Source organism: Tachyglossus aculeatus, chromosome 22 (genome assembly GCF_015852505.1).
Source record: "Tachyglossus aculeatus isolate mTacAcu1 chromosome 22, mTacAcu1.pri, whole genome shotgun sequence".
NCBI classification, from domain to species: domain Eukaryota; kingdom Metazoa; phylum Chordata; class Mammalia; order Monotremata; family Tachyglossidae; genus Tachyglossus; species Tachyglossus aculeatus.
The window spans coordinates 45,918,250-45,938,769 of record NC_052087.1 but is presented as its reverse complement, the minus strand read 5'-3'; the positions used below and the strand labels follow the sequence as shown (position 1 = coordinate 45,938,769).

At 39.4% G+C, this 20,520-nt stretch overlaps 1 protein-coding gene across 2 annotated transcripts in view; it reads left to right on the top strand.

Moving 5' to 3' along the window:
* PIK3C2A (phosphatidylinositol-4-phosphate 3-kinase catalytic subunit type 2 alpha) overlaps positions 1–20,520 on the top strand; it is an 82,245-nt gene that overhangs the window by 27,362 nt on the left and 34,363 nt on the right. For both annotated transcript variants that reach the window (XM_038764006.1, XM_038764005.1), the window contains exons 3-9: positions 5,738–5,838; positions 9,177–9,334; positions 12,513–12,633; positions 13,497–13,608; positions 15,191–15,270; positions 15,459–15,522; positions 17,393–17,536. In XM_038764006.1, the coding sequence (XP_038619934.1) occupies positions 5,738–5,838; positions 9,177–9,334; positions 12,513–12,633; positions 13,497–13,608; positions 15,191–15,270; positions 15,459–15,522; positions 17,393–17,536 (780 nt within the window). The remainder of the gene's footprint in view (positions 1–5,737; positions 5,839–9,176; positions 9,335–12,512; positions 12,634–13,496; positions 13,609–15,190; positions 15,271–15,458; positions 15,523–17,392; positions 17,537–20,520) is intronic.

The window sequence follows — 20,520 nt, the reverse complement described above, 5'->3', positions numbered from 1 at the left end:
AGAATTTAGATCCAGGGTTTCCCTAAATGTCTCTGATCTGTGGATTTCTTTAAAGTTAATGGCAGCCAACTTCTTTATTTGGTTTTCAAACAGAAACCGCCTAGGTCTCCATGTTCAAAACATAGTATTGAAATTAGAGAGGGTGAGACCTAATTTGCCCTCTCTATCTGATGAGCTATCTGTCACTACTTATTTTACAGGCAAGGAATCTAAGGTATAGATTAGTACTAGCTTTTCATCTCAGAGAAGTGGGAAGAATTGAGTAGATTATGCTTGTAAAAGTATTTTTGGAAAAAATAGGTATTTAAATGGAAATTTATATATAGTGGAAATATTTTAGTCATTATTAAAACTTCATATATATGTTATTATATATACTGCCATATCCCAGTTAGCACCATAGATTTTGATCTTACTAGCGTCGGGCCTAACAGATTGAGATACCTTTAGCTAAGCTAAGTAGATATCATTTAATTCTGAATTAAAATAAACTATCATGCTATTTAACTCAGTTAAACTACTTAAAAGGAGGGAAAGAGAAGTGCTTAAGCCAGGTAAATAAGAGAGAGAGAGAGAGAGAGAGAGAAGTAAAAGGGAGTGCAGTTTATAAAATTGAGATTTAAGAAAGTTTTATAAATTTAGATTTACCAAACACAGCTGGCTTGAGTGATACAGAGGCTGGAATGATTATCTTTGTGCCCCCCCACCCCTAAAATTTGAGTTCCACCACTTTTAGAAGCTGTGAAGTGAGCACTCTAGTCAGAAGAAGCAGTGGTGGTGTGGGAGTGATGATGATGGTATTTGTAAAACGCTTACTATGTGCCAAGCACATAGTAAGATAGAAAGAAATCATGTTGTCCCATGCGGGGCTCACAATCTTAATCCCCATTTTACAGATGAGATAACTGAGGCCCAGAGAAGTGAAGTAACTTGCCCAAAATCATACAGCTGATAGGTGACGGAGCCGGGATTAGAACCCATGACCTATGACTCCCAAGCCCATGCTCTTTCCACTAAGCCACACTGCTTCTCTGTGCGCGTTCCCTGAAAGAGGAAGCCCGGCCATCCACTGAACAGAGACATCCTCCCCTACTACAGTGTCCTCCTAATGGGGCTGCCTGTTCCAGGCGAGGCCGGGACTACATTCATTCAATCACGTTTATTGAGTACTTACTGTGTGCAGAGCACTGTACTAAGCACTTGGAAAGTACAATTATCCAACCTGCTTTTCTTGGATCTACCCAGTGCTTAGTACAGTGCTTGGCACTTAACAAATACCACACTTATTTAATAACCATGTCTTTGCCACCGTGGTGCCTTCCAGCTGTAGCTGCTAGGCTTTGAGCATTATTCCAAATGCGGACATGGGGGATGTGGAAAATGCCCCTTTCACTACCTCCCCACCCCTTTTTTTGTCTCTGGCTCTCTTTAGCAGACCTAGTCTTTGCCCCTAGAAACCTAACAGTCTCAGTAAGAGACAAAACATCTTTTTACAAATGAAAATCAAAAACCACCCGCTTCCCAGCCATATCCCAGATAAAAAGTGGAGGCAGTCTCTGGGGAGTCTGTCCTGAGCAGTGACAGGCTGGACTCTCCCAGAGTACATTCTGTCCCAGCTGGCATCCATTTTCTTTTATTCTTCAGGACAAACAAGGAATTTTACTTTAAATCCAGAAGTGGAGTCCATGTTCAATAACCTATTTTTAGTTTTTGAAAACTATTCTCCTCCTGGATGGTGCATGGAAGTTTTAACCACTTTGTAGTTAGCAGTTTCAGTTTCCAGTTAAAATATTTGTGCTCGAGGTAATGACTCCTCTGATTTTTCTAGTGATATTTTCGTTTTAAAAGTATAACAGTAGCCCTGAAATAGCTTTTATTCACACCAGGTGCATAAGTAACATGTTTGGCCTTGTTTGATCATAACTGCATACTCTGGTAATCTGCCTGGTGTAAACTGGCTAATGTTCAAAAGCACTCTTCAAATGGCTAGAAGAGTACATGTCTTGTCTTAGCTTGATTTTAGTGCAAATATGCCCTGTCACTCTGCACTCTTACAAGTTCAAGCTTTACCTTCTTTTCCTCATTTGGTGATTATTTGAAAATGTGTGGCCAATGTTAATCTTACCAGGGTACCCATTCCTGTTCAGCTTCCCTCCTTTCCTTCACAGCCCTTCTTACGGAACGCCGCCTCCTCCTTCCCCACCATCCTGATCATTCTGTTTTTCCCTAGTAACCTCAGGACTCGTATTATCTTAAAGTCAGCATCAGCAGTACTTTAGTCACTGCTATGTATGGAACTTGTTCTTGGGAAAGCATCCAGAAGAACCGTGTCATGATCCCTGCCCTTGATGAGTTTGCAGTCCATTACTGGGAAGTGCAGTGCCTTTATATTTATCTGGTTTCTCGTTTGTTATTGATTTACTTATCTGAGAGGTGGGTCTTTTAAAAAATAAATCTATTTTCATGGTCTCTTATCTATTGCATTTTTGTGCCTTATTGTTTTTTCTGTTAGGTATTGATCAGTTAGTTCTGCCTAAGAACTAGTCCAGTTTTTCACACATAGTAAGCTCTCAAGATGATGAATGTAGAACTAGATTTTTTTTTCCATTTGAATTAAATGTTTTAACCAGCAAGAATCAGTCATTTGTATTTATTGAACACTTCCTGTGTGCAGAGCACTGTACTAAACATTTGGGAGAGTACAATACAACAGAATTGATAGACACATTCCCTGCCCACAGTCATTTTACAGTACAGAGACAAGTTTGTGGTCTAGAAGTAGGAGGGATTAGAAAAATCACAAGCTGTGAGAGGGATGAGGTTTTTGACTTTTCAGATGGGTAGCGTCAAACCTGCATGTGATACCGTAAAAGCAAGTAGAGACCAGTAATCCATGTAACAAAGAGAAAACTTTAGCAAAGTCCTCTTTAGATTAATTTGGGAAATGTATCCTAAGTACTTAGGTTCTTAATTTTTGGGGGGAAGGATCTTTTTATTTTCATTTTTTCGAGTGGTTCACATTGTTCGTTGTAATGCCTGGTCTTCACCTCTTTTCAAGCATCTGTGAAGAACTTAAGGGGTAATTTCCTGGCTAAGGTTTTGCATGATGGTAAAGCTCAGTTCAAGTGCTTTGTGCTTTTTCCTCCTCTGCAGGCTTGCTTCCTGTTTCTTTGTAGTGCTTTTGTTTTGTTAATGTTCTTCCAGATTCTTTGGATGAATTATTTTGTGACCTAAACCAGGAAAGGGTATATAGTACTAAAAAAACAGAACACTCTGACAAATGAATAACTTAAATCGGTGACTTTAGTTGCGATAGTGTGTGTGCAAGTATGACAACTAGAAAGGATATAAATAGGTCAGGTCGAGTTTTCATAATAATAGTTGGGAAAAATTTTATTTCCCAGAAGTTAGTTGGGTCACTGTTTTAGGAGATTACAGCCTGTTTTATTTAAATGAATGGATTCTCAATTGAGCAATTGTCTCAGTTTCACAATTTCTCAGTTGTCACTGTAGTGCAGCGACCCCTCGCCCACATCCTGCCTCTGGCCTGGAGTACCCTCCCTCCTCAGAGCACCCAGACAATTACTCTCCCCCTCTTCAAAGTCATATTGAAGGCACTTCTCCTCAAAGAAGACGTTCCTGAGCCCTCCTTTCTTCTTCTCCTATTCCCTTATACCCCTCCCTGATCTGTTCCCTTTATTCATCCCCCCTCCCAGCCCACAGCACTTATGTACACATCTGTAATTTATTTATTCATATTAATGTCTGTCGCCCTCTCTAGACGTAAGCTCGTTGTGGGCAGGAAATGTGCCTGCCTGTTGTTATTGTACTCTCCCAATCACTTAATTCAATGTTCAGCACACAATAAGTGCTCAATAAATACGATTGAATGAATGACTAGCATTTGAGCACTTACCATCTACCAGGTAGTGGGGGAGACTGACACTAAAATAAACTACAGATAAGAGGAAGAAGGAACAGGGTAAAGGAGTTAGTGCTTAAGTACTAGGATTTGTAAAATATATACAATATAAAATATATACAAAAAAGCTATAGAAAATTATGAGTGGATCAGAACTGTGCCATGTAAGCACTCAGCAGGCAGTAACTGGGGAAGGAAGCAGGGGAGATTTAAAACTCAATCAGGAAAGGTCTGGAAGAGATGTGATTTCAAAAGAAATCTGTGGTCTGTCTGATATGAAGGGGAGGAAGTTCTAGGCCTAGGTGAGGCTGGAAGAAGAGGTTGTTGATGGGAGAGACAAGAATGAGGTGAGGTGAATAGATCGGCTTGAGAGGAACGATGAGTGTAAGCTGGGGTTAGGAGGGGAGGGGATAACTACTAGGGAAAAAGTTGGTTGAGTGTTTGGATGAGCAGTCACTGTCAAAAGCATTTAATCAAAATGTGCATTTGCAAGTAGTGCTGTAATGAGGGCAGTACCAAGTAAGTTAAATAGGGTCTAGGAGTTTGCAATCTAAGAAGACATTGACACTTGGAGATAGTATGGTTATGTGTGCAAGTGAGTATTCATGTAAAGAAATGTCAATTAGTACTGTTTATGTTCTCTGCACCCGAAGGATACATTAAATCTCTCCACTTTTTTAAATTAATTACGTGGAAGAACACAGTAATGCAGTTATGTTAAATTCTCTAAAAAAGTAATCTGTGATGCTTTCTTTTTTGAAATCTAGATTGTGTTTGAAATTGCCAGAACCATAAGGATTTCTTGGGAGTGGCTTTTTTCAAAATAATCATAATGCTTTTCAGAGTGTATTATGTGACTCATTGTGAGTGATCTGAAGGTACTAATTTAAAAAAAAATTTGCTCCAGAATAATAATTGTAGTATTATGCACTTTCTGGGTGCCAGTCATTTTATTGAATGCAGGGGTAGGTACAATGTAAGCAGACCGCCCCTGTCTGCTTACACTTGAAGGGGTCAAAGAACAGGTCCCTTTTTACGGAGGAGAAAACCCCTTTATATGGAGGAGGAAACCGAGGAGACTAGAAGTTACGTGACTTGCCCCAGTTGACACTGACAAATTGTGGAGCCAGGTGTAACAGTGATAATGATAATTATAGTATTTGTTAAGCGCTTACTATGTGCCAAGCACTGTTCTAAGTGCTGGGGTAGATACAAGGTAATCAGGTTGTCCCACTTGGGGCTCACAGTTTTAATCCCCAGATGAGGTAACTGAGGCCAGAGAAGTTAAGTGGCTTGCCCAGGGTCACACAGCGAACAAGTGCTCTTTCCACTATGCCACGCTGCTTCTAGGAAGCACTGGAGGATGGAACAGTTGAAGATGAACTGTTATTGTATGGAAGGGGATTAAGTAGCTGGCAGCGCATGTTGTGTTTTGGTAGTGAATATCATTTTGGGCAATATCCTGCATTCCAACTAACGCAAAGGCCATCAGTGATATTGACTGCTGTCAACTACGTTCAGAGCATTGTACAAGATGCTCATTGGGCTTCTTCTCCGACTTCCAGAAAAAAAAATTTAGTCCCTTATGCTTAATTGATATTAGTGCAGTTATTAAACCATAGAGTAAGTAATATGCATTTGAGATTCTACTTTTGTGATTTTTTAACACTTCTTTTACCACAGAAAGAGTCCTCTGCATTTCTCTCAGCAAAATTGCTTCAGAGGAGTTAATATCTGGTAAAATTTACGATTGTTGTTGTGTGGTATTTGGGGAAATTTACAGCCACGTTTTAAATGCTCTCTTATAAATTACAGAAAGACTGTGGGACCAGTAGCTTGCCGTTGGGAAGTTCTTTTTTACAAGAAATTGAAATTCAGAATGAAGAGGTGGCAGCTTTTTGTCAAACCATTACCAAGTAAGGAATTTTCTTTTTAGTGATTCATATCTGGCTTAACAAAGCATTTACATTTAAACTGTGTGTTTTCAGTGGAAGCATGGGAATGGCATAGAAACTAGTTTCCATTGACTTAAAGGCCTCTCCACCAACATTTTCTAGCTTAAATATTGCCTCTCTTAGCCTGCTACTCTGTTGCTCTTGTTTTTCATTCCTTCCTACCTCAGTGTCTTACCTACCTTGCTCTTTAGCCTCTCACGTCTGACCCTTCGCTCACTCTGTTCACCTCACCAACTCTCCTCTCTCCCCTTAAATTCTTCCCCATCTTCCAAGCCCTTCTAAAATCCCATCTCCTCCAGGAATCCATTCCCAATTATTTCCCAGTGCCCCAAGTGGTGTAAATCCAGCAGTCAATTTAAGCACTTGTGTATTCATATCCAAACTCAGCATATGTGTATATTCAATTACTTACTCATTTATGTCATCCTGGCATAGTCTCACTACTATCTGTGGTGGTATATTGTTTTTCTCCTCTTCTCACTACTTGCTCATAATTTTTGTTTGCCTATCTTTCTCATTAGATTAAAAACTCCTTGAGAGCAGGGGTTGTTTCTTGTTTCTAATGTTCTCTCCCAAGCACTTAGTACAGTGCTCTGCACACAGTCGGTACTCAATAAGTACTATTTATTCACTGATTGTAGGAAATGTGCACACTATATAGTGTTGGGTGTGAGTTTCCAGAGCTTCAGAAATATTCCACAACTGGTGTATATTTATTACCTTCACAGCTTTTCAGGGCTATGCTTTTCCTTCTCCCCTTTTCTTACAAAGAACTACTAATATTTTAAATTGGCATCTCTAGGATCTTCAGTGGAGTCACATCCATATGCATTAACTTGACTAAATACATGCCCCCACTCACCCCCACTTCCTGCAAAACTGTGACCTTTGATCTCTAGACCCCTTTCGTGTATTCTAAACCACTGTACCCCACTTGGACTCCCTACCCAAATCCACACCCTCAATTCCACCCTCTCTGCTAAACCAGCTCCCTCCACCACTGTCTTTCTGTTGATTTTGCACCACTAACCCCCAGCCCTGGATCACCTTCAGAGTATGCCTCCTTGGCTCCTGTGCCCTGGAACTCTCTTGGTGGAAAGCGAAGTGTCTACATGAGAAGCAGCACAGCTTAGTGGATAGAGCACTGGCCTATCAGTCAGAAGAACCTGGGTTCTAATCGGCCGTGTGGCCTTGGGCAAGTTACGTCATCTGTAAAGTGGAGATTCATACTGGGAGCCCCATGTGGAACGTGGACTGTGTCCAACCTGATTACCCTGTGTCTACCCACGCACTTTACAACAGTGCCTGGCATATAGGGTTTAAATACTACTTAAAAAAAAAAAAGCCAGGTCAACTCTGTCCACTTCAATTTCAATGTAATGTTGTATAACTCTGTTCCCTCTTCCACTTTAGCAGCAGTACTTTGCTCTTATCAACTCCCTTGCCGTTACCAATTATTTCAGTTGTCTAACTCCCTCTTAAATCCCCAGTGTCCCCACATCCCCACCTCTCTACCTCTCCCCACTGATGGCCTTACCATATGCTTTGTCCCCATCTCCATCCCCCCATCTTACCTCCTTCCCTTCCCCACAGCACCTGTATATATGTTTGTACATATTTATTACTCTATTTATTTTACCTGTACATATCTATTCTATTTTATTTTGTTAGTATGTTTGGTTTTGTTCTCTGTCTCCCCCTTTTAGACTGTGAGCCCACTGTTGGGTAGGGACTGTCTCTATGTGTTGCCAACTTGTACTTCCCAAGCGCTTAGTACAGTGCTCTGCACACAGTAAGCGCTCAATAGATACGATTGATTGATTGATTGATTGATTGGTTAGCTCCCCAAAGTCTCCCCCTCAGCTCCCTAAGTTCCTCACACCCTCACATCTGTCTCTCATCCTCCTTGCCTGTTTCTCAAGAGCAGATCTCCAACCTGCTTGCAAATCCTACCCCATTTGTCTGTTCCTCTGATCCATCCCTTCTGTCCTTATAAAAACACTTGGGCCCATTCTTCCACCCCGACCACTGTCTTCAACTGCTCACTCTCTCATTGCCATCTCCACCCAACAATTCCTAATCAACCAGACCTAAGTCTTGCCTGTCCTAAAAAAAAGCCATCTCTGGATCCCACTGCTCTGTTCAGCTATTGACTGTCTTCCTTCTTCAGTCTCCAGTCCTAACTCTGCTGCCTCCCACTTCCTCTCCTCCAGCTTCCTTCTTAACCAGCTATCGACTGGTTTCCTCCCTCTTCGCTCCACTACGTCCTTTCTCCCACTGAGCTCACCAATGACTTCCTTTTTGTCAAATCTGTATTCTGTCCTAATCCTCCTTGACCTCTTGGCCACCTTCACTGTTGACTTCTCCTGGAAATACTATCTAATCTTGGTTTCTCTAACAGTTCTATCCTGTTTCTTGTTTTCTTATTCCTTTCTGGCCACTTCTTTTCTTTCACTGACTCTTCCTCTGCCTCCCACTCCCTAATTGTGGATATACCTCAAGACTCTGTTCTAGATTCCCTTTTCTAAATTTGTACCTTCATGATCTTAATGAACTAGTCCGCTCCCATGACTTCAACTACCACCCTCTCTATGGATGACTCCCTGATTTATCTCATTGGTCTTAACCCTCTCCCTCTAAGTGGATGTCCTGCTGTCACCTCAGCTCATGATATCTAAAACAGATCTCATGTTCCTTTCCAAATCCTCTCCTCCAGGTAAATATTTCCCCCACAACTGACAATAGCATCACCCTCCCACAACCTTGCTTTTATCCTTTACTCCTCCCTCTCTTTCAAGACCCATATTCAGTGTGTTGCCAAATCCTGTTGATATTTCATCCACACATTTCCAGGGTCCACCTTTTCCTCTCCATCCAAATGGTCACTGCTCACTGACTTCCCTGCCTCCAATCTCTACCCTTTCCTGTGGCTATTGAGTGCTTAGTAAATGTTGATAATACTGTGGAAGATGCAGTCAGTTCTGTATTTTCACTTCCTTTTCACTCTCGCACATGTTGGTATTGTGTGGGAAAAGGGCAGTTCAAGTTAATGCTCTTAAATTCCTCAAATTAACCGAACAAATGGAAATGAAGGCGTGAACGCACAGCATTCCCAGAAGCACCTGAAAAACATTTCTTCATTCAGTCATAGTTATTGGGCCCTTACTGTGTGCAGAGCACTGTACTAAGCGTTTGGAAAGTACAGTACAGCAATAGAGATAATCCTTGCCCACAACCGGCAGTTTATGTCCAATATGCCTAATTTTTTCTTGGTCAAATAACATCCTTTTTGTTTATAGATTGAGGACCACCTTTCCTTATTCCAATCGCCACACAAATCCAGGCTATGTGCTAAGCCCGGTAATGCTGCAAAGAAATATATGTGGAGAGAATTCCAGTGTGAAAGTGTCCATAGAAATTGAAGGATTTCAACTCCCGGTAACATTTACATGTGATGGTATGTGGCTTAACACCTACAGCTTTTTGAAGAGCGGTACTTTAATAAAATGCTGAGGGCTAGGAACATTTGAATGTGTTCTTAAAAAAACCTGACAATACTATCATTGGGATCCCATTTTCAGAAAATTGTTTTTATGTAGCTAAGTTTCTTCTGGTTGAGACTAATGGAAAGGAGTGGAAGACCTAATAAATTAAGGTCCTTTTAAAAGATAATTCTAAGTAGACTTATTAGTACATTGATCCATTTCCAGATATAGAAATAAGAAAAACTAATCCTTGACCTTTGTTTCTAGAACTTTTTTCTTTAATTTTTTTGGTGGGAAGAATTTCTCATTCCCAAAAGGTTATAAAGAAGTTGAGTTTCAGTTATGTCGATAACTCTTGTAAGGAAAAGGGGTAACTTTCTGGAATAGAAGATTAAAATTGGTATATTCCAGATTGGGCTTCTAAGAGTTAATAATGGATTGTGTTTCTAAATAGACATAATGTTATAAAGTCATGGGTCCTGAAATTTTTAAATGGAACTTCCCTCTTAGTCCGTATCATTTCATGGTAACAGAATCATTATTCAGAAAAGAAGAGGCAGCTGGAGATCAGATAAAAACCCCAAAAATGTAATTAAAAATGAACTTTCATTTTTTTGAGACTGCACAAATAGTTTTACAACAGTTGTTGGTATAAATATGTGTAATGACTTGCTATCCTTAGTAATTACTGTTCAGGGAGATACGTAAGACCTAAAAAAAAAAGTCCTCTCCCATGGCAATTTTGCAATTATCAATCAGTAGTATTTATTGCATATCTACTGTTTGTTGAGTACTTTTTTATGTTATTTGTTAAGCACTTAGTATGTGTCAAGCACTGTTTTGAGCCCTGGGTTAGGGTAGATGTAAGTTAATCAGGCTGTATTCAGTCACTGTCTCACATGGGGCTACAGTAGTAACAATAATAATAATAATAATAATAATAATGTTGGTATTTGTTAAGCACTTACTATGTGCCAAGCACTGTTCTAAGCGCTGAGGAGGATACAAGGTAATCAAGGTTGTCCCACGTGGGGCTCACAGTCTTCATCCCCATATTACAGATGAGGAAACTGAGGCCCAGAGAAGTTAAGTGACTTGCCCAAAGTCACACAGCTGACAAGTGGAGGAACCGGGATTGGAACCCACAACCTCTGACTCCTAAGCCCGGGCTCTTTACACTGAGCCATGCTGTTTCCCTACAATACAGTACATAGGGCTCACATAGGGCTCCCTCCCTACTGTAGGAAGGAGAACAGGTATTCATTCATTCAGTCAGTCATATTTATTGAGTGCTTACTGTGTGCAGAGCACTGTACTAAGCGCTTGGAAAGTACAATTCGGCAACAAATAGAGACAGTCCCTACCCAACAATGGTATTGAATCCCCATTTTGCAGTTGAGGGATTTGAAGCACAGAGAAGTGAAGTGACTTGCCCAAGCTCACAAAGCAGTCAAATGGTGGAGCTGGATTTAGAACCCAGGTTTTCGGGCTCCCAGACCCAGGCTTTATCCATTAGTCCATGCTACTTTACTGTGCTGTACTAAGCACTTGGGAGAGTACAATAAAGATAGACGACATGATCCTTATCTACAAGGAGCATAAATATTCAAAGGCCTTGTTTGTCATAGATCTGAAATCTGTTGAAGTGCCATTATTTTCCAACACTCAAATTTTAAACCCAATTCAATCACCCAATCCTAAATTTACTTATATGGTAAACTTTTCTCTTGGGAACACTAAAACCTAATGATAATATGCAACAAGCGTTATTTCTAGAAAATGTAATTTAGGATTTAAGATAGCAATGCTTACATTACTTGGAGTTTGGGTTTTTTTTTTTTTTTAGCTTTCAAGAGTTTAATGAATGTCAACTCCAAGAATAAAACTCATTCAAATCAGGCGTGTGTGTGTGTGTTTATGTATGCACCTGGAAAACCTCTGCATATAAACAAAGGTCAGCATGAATGACACAGTGCTGAATGCTGTCACTGAATTCTTTAACTGGATTAGCACACTGGCAAATTATCCAAGGATAACAAGGAGGTAGAAAACCTGAGTCTCTGCTGGGAAGCTCAGTGACAGTGTGTGGTGCCAACATGGCATCGAGATTCAGATAACACTGAAGATATTCAGGTCAGTTGTAGTGTCCTTATTTATAGCTCGGAGACTCTGCCCTGCTCCAGAAACCATATTCAGCTTCTCCATCAGGCCCATCATTACCACTTACATGCAGTATTTAACACCAAGTAGCGTAGTAGAACTGCAGTTGATGAGGTCCTGGAATTCAGACCACCTGTATCACACCTTTGCCGGCAGGATTTGTGAGGCGAATGGAAGAGAATAGGATACCCAAACCAGGTACTCAATGGTGAAAAGAAATTGAAGTAAACAGCGTGGTGAGAAGAAATACTTTAAAGACACATGAAGCATAGCCTCAAATGATATGGCGAAGCGATAGACAGTTGGGAGAAATTAGCCGTTCATAAGTCAGCCTGGTGTGCAGCAGTCTGAAATGAAACTGGAAATATAGGTTTTGGAATGCTTGGAAACACCAAAAGGAAGAAGCAAAAGTGAATCAATCCAAATGATTAGCCAGTGTGCCAGAACTGAATAATAGGTACTTGATGATTATTCTAATTTTTTCCAGGCTGATTTACCAGTATTAATTGCTTATGAATAGGATTAGGACTCAGGGAGGATTTTAGTTTATAATGGATAGAACACAGAACTGGACATCAGGAGGTCTGGTTTATAATCTTGGCTTTGCCACTTGCCTGCTTTGGATAAGTCGTTTAAATTATGTGTCTGTTTCCCCATCTTTAAAATGGGGATTAAATGGCTCTTCTCCCTCCCCCTGTTTAGTACACGGAGTGTGTCTGATGTAATTGGTCGGTGTCTACCACAGTGCTTGCCTTGTGATTATCTCGAACAAATACCAGTTAATATTAGCAGGGACAGTAACTTTTATGAATTGTCTCCAAGTATTTTGTTGCCTTGTCCTGCTAAGTGTTTTCAGGTTCATGGGTGTCTGCTTGGGGAAAGTGAATATTGGCTGCCTTTACGTGGTACAATCTGCAATCCAGTGAACTGGAAATAAATGCTTAGAACTAAAGAACTAACTTTGGTTGACATTTAAATCTTCTCTTTCAGTAAGTTCTACTGTTGAGATTATTATAATGCAAGCGCTTTGCTGGGTACATGATGACTTGAATCAAGTTGATACTGGCAGCTATGTCCTGAAAGTCTGTGGCCAAGAAGAAGTTCTACAAAAGTAAGGACAATTTTTGGTACTGCTGTTTAATAGGTTAAAACTGACAGGTAAGTTTTACCTCTTGTAGCATAAGTTTCCCCTACTTACATAAAGGAAGTTAAAAGACATGGCAGTTCATAAGCAATCAGTTCTCTTTGTCTCCCCCAAGGTTTTGGAGCTACGAAAACTTTAGAGTGTCACCCAGTGAGGACTAAGCATACTCAGATGGCTAGGTGCCTGGCCATGTATCCTGGCAGTACCACCCTCCCCGCTTTAATTTTCTCAGTCCAGTAGAGGAGACTCTTACTCCAGCTTTTGTAATGGTATTTATTAGCCACTTTTCAGTGTGCTATGTGCTGGAGCAGATACAAGATTGTGTACTAATAATCTCCTGAAGACTTCCCTGATTTAATCAGAATCACTCAGAAGTTTGGAGAGGTGAAAATGTACATTGAATTTTGAATACTTTCTCTTTCTCAAAAAAGTAAACTCAAATTTTGCTTAGGATAACAAAGTAGTGACAAGATTTGACAGGTTAATGCTGTTGATCCTCCAGTGCTCTGTAATTGTCAACCTACCAACTTAATTGTCTGGTCTCACTAGGATATCGCCTCATTGGCTTTTTAGATTTATCTTACTAGTGGTTGGGTTGATTTCCCCCTAGCCTCCTTCCCTCCTCACTGCCTTTTACCTGTGGAGTTGGGGGGCCTGTAGCCAGCCTGTGCCTTCTAGTTCTAATCTGGTTCACTCCAACCAAGCAAACCACCCTTTGGGCTCTCTTGATTTCTTTTCACCCCCACCATCTTTGTGACTTCTAGAATTTTAGTAAGAAGACTTCTGATAAGTAACTGAATATTAACAAGTAGCCATTCATTGTTCAACAGTAAGCATTGCCTTGGAAATCATGAATATATTCAGATCTGCCGAAAGTGGGACACAGAGATTAAATTGCAGCTCTTGACCTTCAGGGCAATGTGCCAAGATCTGGCCCGAACAGTAAGTATATCTCTTAAATTTTCAATTAGAAGAAACTAATCTTTATTTGGTTGGTACTTTGTGTAGGTTGACTGGTAAAATTAGCCATTAGGCTTGCGTTTAAAGTGCAAAATGCCATGTACATTCTGAACACATCAACGTTAGTGTGGAATGAGACTTGAAACACAAGTAGGGTTCCAAAAGAAAGAGTTCTGGGTGACTTCCCAGGCTTATATGGGGGTTCCAAGTTTAAGAAGGTTTTGATCTTATTCGAAGTCAAGCTTCAAAGACTACAATGAGTTTTGTAAACCACCTTCAAAAGGTGGTGTCTCTTGAGCACCTCCCAAGTCTGAGTCACTCTACTAAGTCCTTGGAAGAGTACAGAAGAAGTAAGACGCATGTTCCCTGCCCTCAAGGAATTCATAATCTGAGCTAGTCTAAATAGGAGACTTTAATAGGAAGTAGTTCATTTCTGTCTGAGTGAAATAGCAGACCACTGACCATGCAAATGAAAATCCAACTAAACTATATACATTCATTCATTCATTGACGTATTTGTTGAGCACTTACTGTGTGCAGAGCACTGTACTAAGCACTTGGGAAGTACAAGCTGGCAACATATAGAGACGGTCCCTACCCAACAACGGGCTCACAGTCTAGAAGGGGGAGACAGACAACAAAACAAAACATATTAACAAAATAAAATACGTAGAATAGTAAATATGTACAAGTAAAATAAGTAGAGTAATAAATCTGTACAAACATATATGCAGGTGCTGTGGGGAGGGGAAGGAGGTAGGTACATCCAAGGAGAAATATGCACGAATGTGTAAGTGCTGAGAATAGGAATAAAATACATAGCTCCTAAAGCTGGCTTTTGGATTGTTTAACCAGGGTGAAGTGAGTTCTCTGGCAAAGGTTTCCTGAGGAGGTAGTGTTTTAGGAGGGCTTTGAAATAATAAGAGCTGGTGTCTGGTAGATTGAGGATGGGTGGTTCTGAGCCTGGGGAGCAATGAGGGTGAGATGTGATTAGGAAATTTAGCTTGGAAAGAATGCCTAGTGCAAAGTGGGGAGAAGAACCGCTATATAAGATGAGGAGAAGTGGTGGAGGGCCTGGAAGCCATTTGTGCAGAGTTTTTGCCTGATAGAGCCCTGGAGCAATAGGAAAATAGTTTGGATTGGAAGAGAGAACTGATCTTCATTTGATAGAGTTTTTAGTGTTAAGAATACCAATGATTCCCCCTTTGTCTTCCCCATATTTTTTTTCTAGCATTTTGAAATGCTCTTGCACAATTTACTTAGTAGAGAAACAGCGTGGCTTAGTGTGCCGGGTTGTCAGAAGGCCTAGGTTTTATTACTGGAGCATTAGAAATTATCCTAGCCCCAAATTTTCCTTATTCTTTACCTATTCTATCTGCACTAGCAAGACCCTCTAGACTGTAAGCTCATTGTGGGCAGGGAATGTTTCCTCCAACTCTGTCATATTGTATTCTCCCAAGTACTTAGTATAATGCTATGTACAGAGTAATTGCTCAGTAACTAAAATTGATCAACAAAGAATAAGCATAATGGGGTTTTGATTTTAATATTTTCTCTTTATTAGGCAGAAGATGATAAAGCACCAATAAGTTTAACCAAGCATCTGCTTCACATAGAAAAGCCTTTTAAAGAAATCATGACAAGGTATGTTTAGTACCTAGGCATATTATTTATGTCTAATCTTATTTTTGATAACAATTATATAACTAACAATAGTATTTTGTAGGAATTCAAATATAGTTCATAGAAGTAGAGAAATTGCTTTTAGTAATTAAACTATTAATATTTTGTGACTAGTTCTCCATATCCACAAAAGTTATTCTTTATTCCAGACATTCTGTGGAGGAACTTCTAGATACTTATCACAGCCAAGTGGAGCTGGCTCTTAAAAATGAAGTAAGTGTGAGTTAATTTTTTGTTGTTGCTTTGGGTTATTAAAATATGAGTTTAATCAGTGTTTTGGGGTGGACCAAACAGTCCCATGAAAAGTTTAGAAAACAAATAGGGTAGTATAGTTCATATTCTTGAACTCTCAAGTCAAACCAGGTGGAATAGCTGCTGCTTTACTAAATCCTTTCTGGTCAATACTAAGTTTTTGTCCATGATATTGAAAACCCATTTCTCAGGAACATTTCACCCTTTTAGAGCTTATTCCAAACATTAAATTATTTAAAAATTGAAAAGGCCAATTTCTGAAGCTGCTCAATTTTAACCCGTCTTTTTAAAACTGACCCATGAGGTTTGCTTATATATCATGACTTTCCTGAGTACCACTCATTTCTTAAAGTATCTAAACCACTGGGATAAAAGATCAGGATCCATGCAGTGAATTTCAGTCTATTCTAGAAAATTACTTCTGGGCAATCAGTCAGTAGTATTTTTTGAGTACTTACTGTATGCAAAGCACTATACTAAACGCTTAGGTTAGAATACTAAAACAAAATTGGTAGACAGGTTCCCTGTCCACAGCAAGCTTTGACTTTTAAATAAGGTAATTAATTTTTACGAATGGAGGGAGCTTGTATATGGCATATGACAGCCAATTTTATATTTTTGAACCAAAATTTTAATATTCTTAACATTTTAGAGCTTGAGAAGGCATTCTGAATTTCCAGAATTTTTCAATGGAGGTACTGTATATCTGTTTATATAGAGAGAGAAATAGAGAAACTATTTCCATCTATATGCACACATAAATGTATGTGTCAGGACAAAATTTTCTGCCCCTAAAATCTTTTCATTTCTGAAATTGAATGTCGAGACAGATCTTCTTAAGCTCTCAAGAAGAGCAAGTATTGTAAATGCTACATTTTAGAGAAAACTGATCTTACTACTGGAATCTAAAGGAAGGCCTACTATACTATAAGAGAATTTCTTAATTGGTCAGATCAGTCAATCAGTTGTATTTATTGAGTGCTTACTGTGTGCAGAGCACTGTTCTAAGTACTTGAGTACACTGTAACAGAGTAGGTAGACACGTTCCCTGCTCACAAGAGGCTTACAATCTAGAGAGATGGACATTAATATAAGTATATATATATATATATATTAGGATATATATACATATAACTGCTATGGGGCTGAGGGTGGAGTGAATAAAGGATGCAAATCTAAGTGCAAGGGTGAGGCACAAGTCAGATCAGTTAAAAAATAAAATTATTTGGCCTTTAAAATAAGGAAGCTGGTAAGTATCAGTAATAGTTATTGCTTGTCAGCTTTAGCAGTACTTATTTTGTGTAGTACCCTTGTAGTATTAATTTCTGTCTCTGGCCTGTGATATGTTTGCATTTAATAAACTGCATGTACCTCTCTTTAGAAGATTAACAAAGATTGAATGGGTTGAAAATGTTACCATTTAGAAATCACGTCTACTGTGGCAACACCCTTGTTCTCATTAATGTCTGTAAGTGTACCTATCTATCAAAATAGGGAAGAATCAAATTTGGTGGTTTAAGTTGAAACTTACCAGACATCTGTGCTGCTGTTTGAGAGGAAAGAAGGTGTTCAGAAAATGGCTTCTATAGGGTAGGGAAGGATATAGGTAATTTTCCTTCTCTTTGTTTCAGTTGTCTTTAGCCCTTTTTTCATGACCTCCAGGAACACCAAAATGAAATCACCTGCTCTTAAGCCCTGTAAACAAAATGATCAGTGACTCCATCTTTGAAGTAACTTTTGCTTTTTGCGTAAAGAAATACTGAACAGCCTCTTAGAGTTGTGCATATGTTAATTAATGCTTGTCTGATTTTCAACTTCTGTGTTTTTTCAGAACCAGCATAGAGGAGTAGATCAAGTAATTAAGGCTGTAAGAAAAATCTGTAGTGCTTTAGATGGTGTAGAGACTCTTGCTATTACGGAATCTGTTAAGAGGCTAAAGAGAGCAGTTAATCTACCCAGGAGTAAAAGTGCTGAGGTGAGTTGTATGTTTTAGGACCTTTATTTTATCTAGCATTTATATACTGATAAAATATTTGGCCTAGACCTGATATCTTCAGCTTTTACTAGACAGAGATATATTTTTACTTTGGTATTTTACCAGATGTTAGGAAAGTTTGTATTTGTTTTTATAGATGTAAAGGCACCTCAATATTTTGAGCTTGCTTCCTCTTTTCTCCAAACTACAGTACAATTAATTGGCATTCTTCTGAAGTTACTTTTTACTTTTGTGGTAATGATTTGTTGCTTCCCAGCTTTCTCCAGAACCATGTCTTTCGGATCATTTAAACAAGTAAATGAATAGGGAATAAATATAAGTAACTAATATGTGGATAGAGAAGCAGCGTGGCTTAATGGTTAAAGCATGGGCCTAGGGTTTAGAGGACTTGGCTTCTAATTCCTGCTCCATCACTTGATTGCTGTGTGACCTAGAGCAAGGGACTTAACTTCTGTGCCTCAGTTTCCTTAACTGCAAAATGGGGTTTCAATATCTGTTCTCCCTCCTACTTAGACTGTGAGTCCCATGTGGGACAGAGACAGTGACAAACTGATTAATTTGTATGTACCTCAGTGAATAGTGGTTGACACATAGCAAGTACTTTTTTTTTTAAATGGTATTTGTTAAGCTCTTACTATGTGCCAGGCAGTGTTCTAAGTACTGGCATAGATATAAGTTAATCAGGGTGGACACAGTCCATGTCCCACATGAGGCTCAACAAATACCATTAAAAAATAAAAACTGCTCAAAATGGCCTTGTTTCTTTGACCTGTAAAGCATTAATCTTGGTATTTGTTGCCCTTTTTCCTTGTCCAGATATGTGGGTGGGTGTTTGTGGATGTGCTTTTGTACTTTGCGTTTATTTCCACCAAAAGGCAATTGGAACTTGTCTTACTCTTGGTTTCTCCCTTGTAATGTCCATTTTGAGTATTAACTAAGAGGGAACAGAGCTTTTTTTTAAATAGGTAAAGTCTACATAGTGTGTCTAGTGACTTAATGTCACTAAAATCCTGACGACAAGAGACACTGTCGATCGAGACACTCACGTTCATCATGCCAAGTCCCAGTTTGCCCTGCTTCCCTAGTAGCCCTGAATTTTGAACTGGAAATGGGCTAATATTAGCCAACATCCTGCCTGAAATTTGAACTGCAAGGGAACCAGGGTGGTCTTGGCTCATAAATTCCACTTTGGTGTGAATGGAAGATAGCCTTTGATGCCCACCTGAGATCAGTATATCCATTCAAATTGACCTTAGCTCCTCCTGGAGATCTGAACCACAATTGGGAGGTCTTGAAAATCCATTGAACCCACCAGCTACACCTAATCTGGAGCACTACACCCTCCCATTAATAAAATAATTTTTGAATTGTGTCTTGGGAGATGCAGTTTTTTCCCAGAATGCGATTGCAGTGTTTGGTTGAGTGTTATTGAAATTGCAAAGCTGGCTGGTAATGATGGCCCTAAATCCTCTTTTTTGGGGTAATTTCTGAATGAATTGCACTGCTCTTTAATACTATTCTACAATCAATGCAAGGCACAGGTATTCATTCATTCAATCATATTTATTGAGCACTTAATGTGTGCAGAGCACTGTACTAAGCGCTTGGGAAGTACAAGTTGGCAACATATAGAGACAGTTCCTACCCAACAGCGGGCTCACAGTCTAGAAGAGGGTGACAGACAATAAAACAAAACATATTAACAAAATAAAATAAATAGAATAGTAAATATGTACACGTAAAATAGTGTAATAAATCTGTACAAACATATGTACAGGTGCAGTGGGGAGCACAGATTTATCTCTAAAATACTGCTACATTTCTGGAGAGGGGCCTTTCTCATAAAAGATAGCAGGTGTTTTCATAAATTATCCCTTCATATTCTTTCTTCTTCCAGGAAGTCTCCCATAAAGAAACAAAGCCCCAACTTTGTTTTTGACCTCCTTGCTTTTATTGTGTTCATGACATCTTTTTAGGTTTATGGGCAGAGCAGAGATTTGCTCTGTTTTCTTAGAACAGCAGCCTCAGAGAGGTACTGTTTTCTCTCCAGCTATAATGATTGAGCTTGTCATTACTAAGCCTCTTTGCCTAGGAAGGAATCTTGTCTATACAATTTCAGCAGATTGACCATTCATTCATTCATTCTATTGTATTTATTGAGCGCTTACTGTGTGCAGAGCACTGTACTAAGCGCTTGGGAAGTACACATTGAACTTCATGGATCCATAGAAGATAGCCAGCAATTGAAAATCAGAAGGAAATCCCCTGCCCATCGTAAAGAATTGTTAGTAGTAATCATCTGCACAATAGTGGTGCCCACGAGAAAGGAAAATATTATAATTATAGGTTCCTTTATATAAGAATCTCTTTAATTGGGAGAAAGAAGCAGATTGCATTAGGTTAGGGAGGACTTTTTTTTTTTTTACTGAGAATAGGCCTAACAAAACTGCGATCAAAGCAATCTGTTTCTCATGTCTTAAAATACATTTGAGCTTAGGAGCCAGAGGTCGTGGTTCTAATCCCAGCTCCGCCACTTGGTAGTTTTGTGACTTTGGGCAAGCCACTTAACTGCTCTGTGCCTCAGTTACCTCATCTGTAAAATGGGGATTAAGACTGTGAGCCCCACAGCGGACAACCTGATTACCTTGTGTCTACCCCAGGACTTAGAACAGTGCTTGGCACATAGTAAGTGCTTAACAAATACCACTGTTATTATTTTGTTTCCTTTGTTCAGAGGTTATTCCAGGTCTGCCTTTTTGAAAAATTCTATTTCAGTATTTCATCTGAAGATTTTAAATTTCGCAGCTAATTTTCTTCAGCTTTTCTCTAGAAGTAGTTCCTTTGGCATTTTCACTGTCTTGTAAAAATTATAATATTAACTCTGGTATTTATTAAGCACTTATGTGCTAAGCTGCTGGGATAGGTTCAAGGTAATCAGGTCCCACATGGGTTCACAGTCTAAG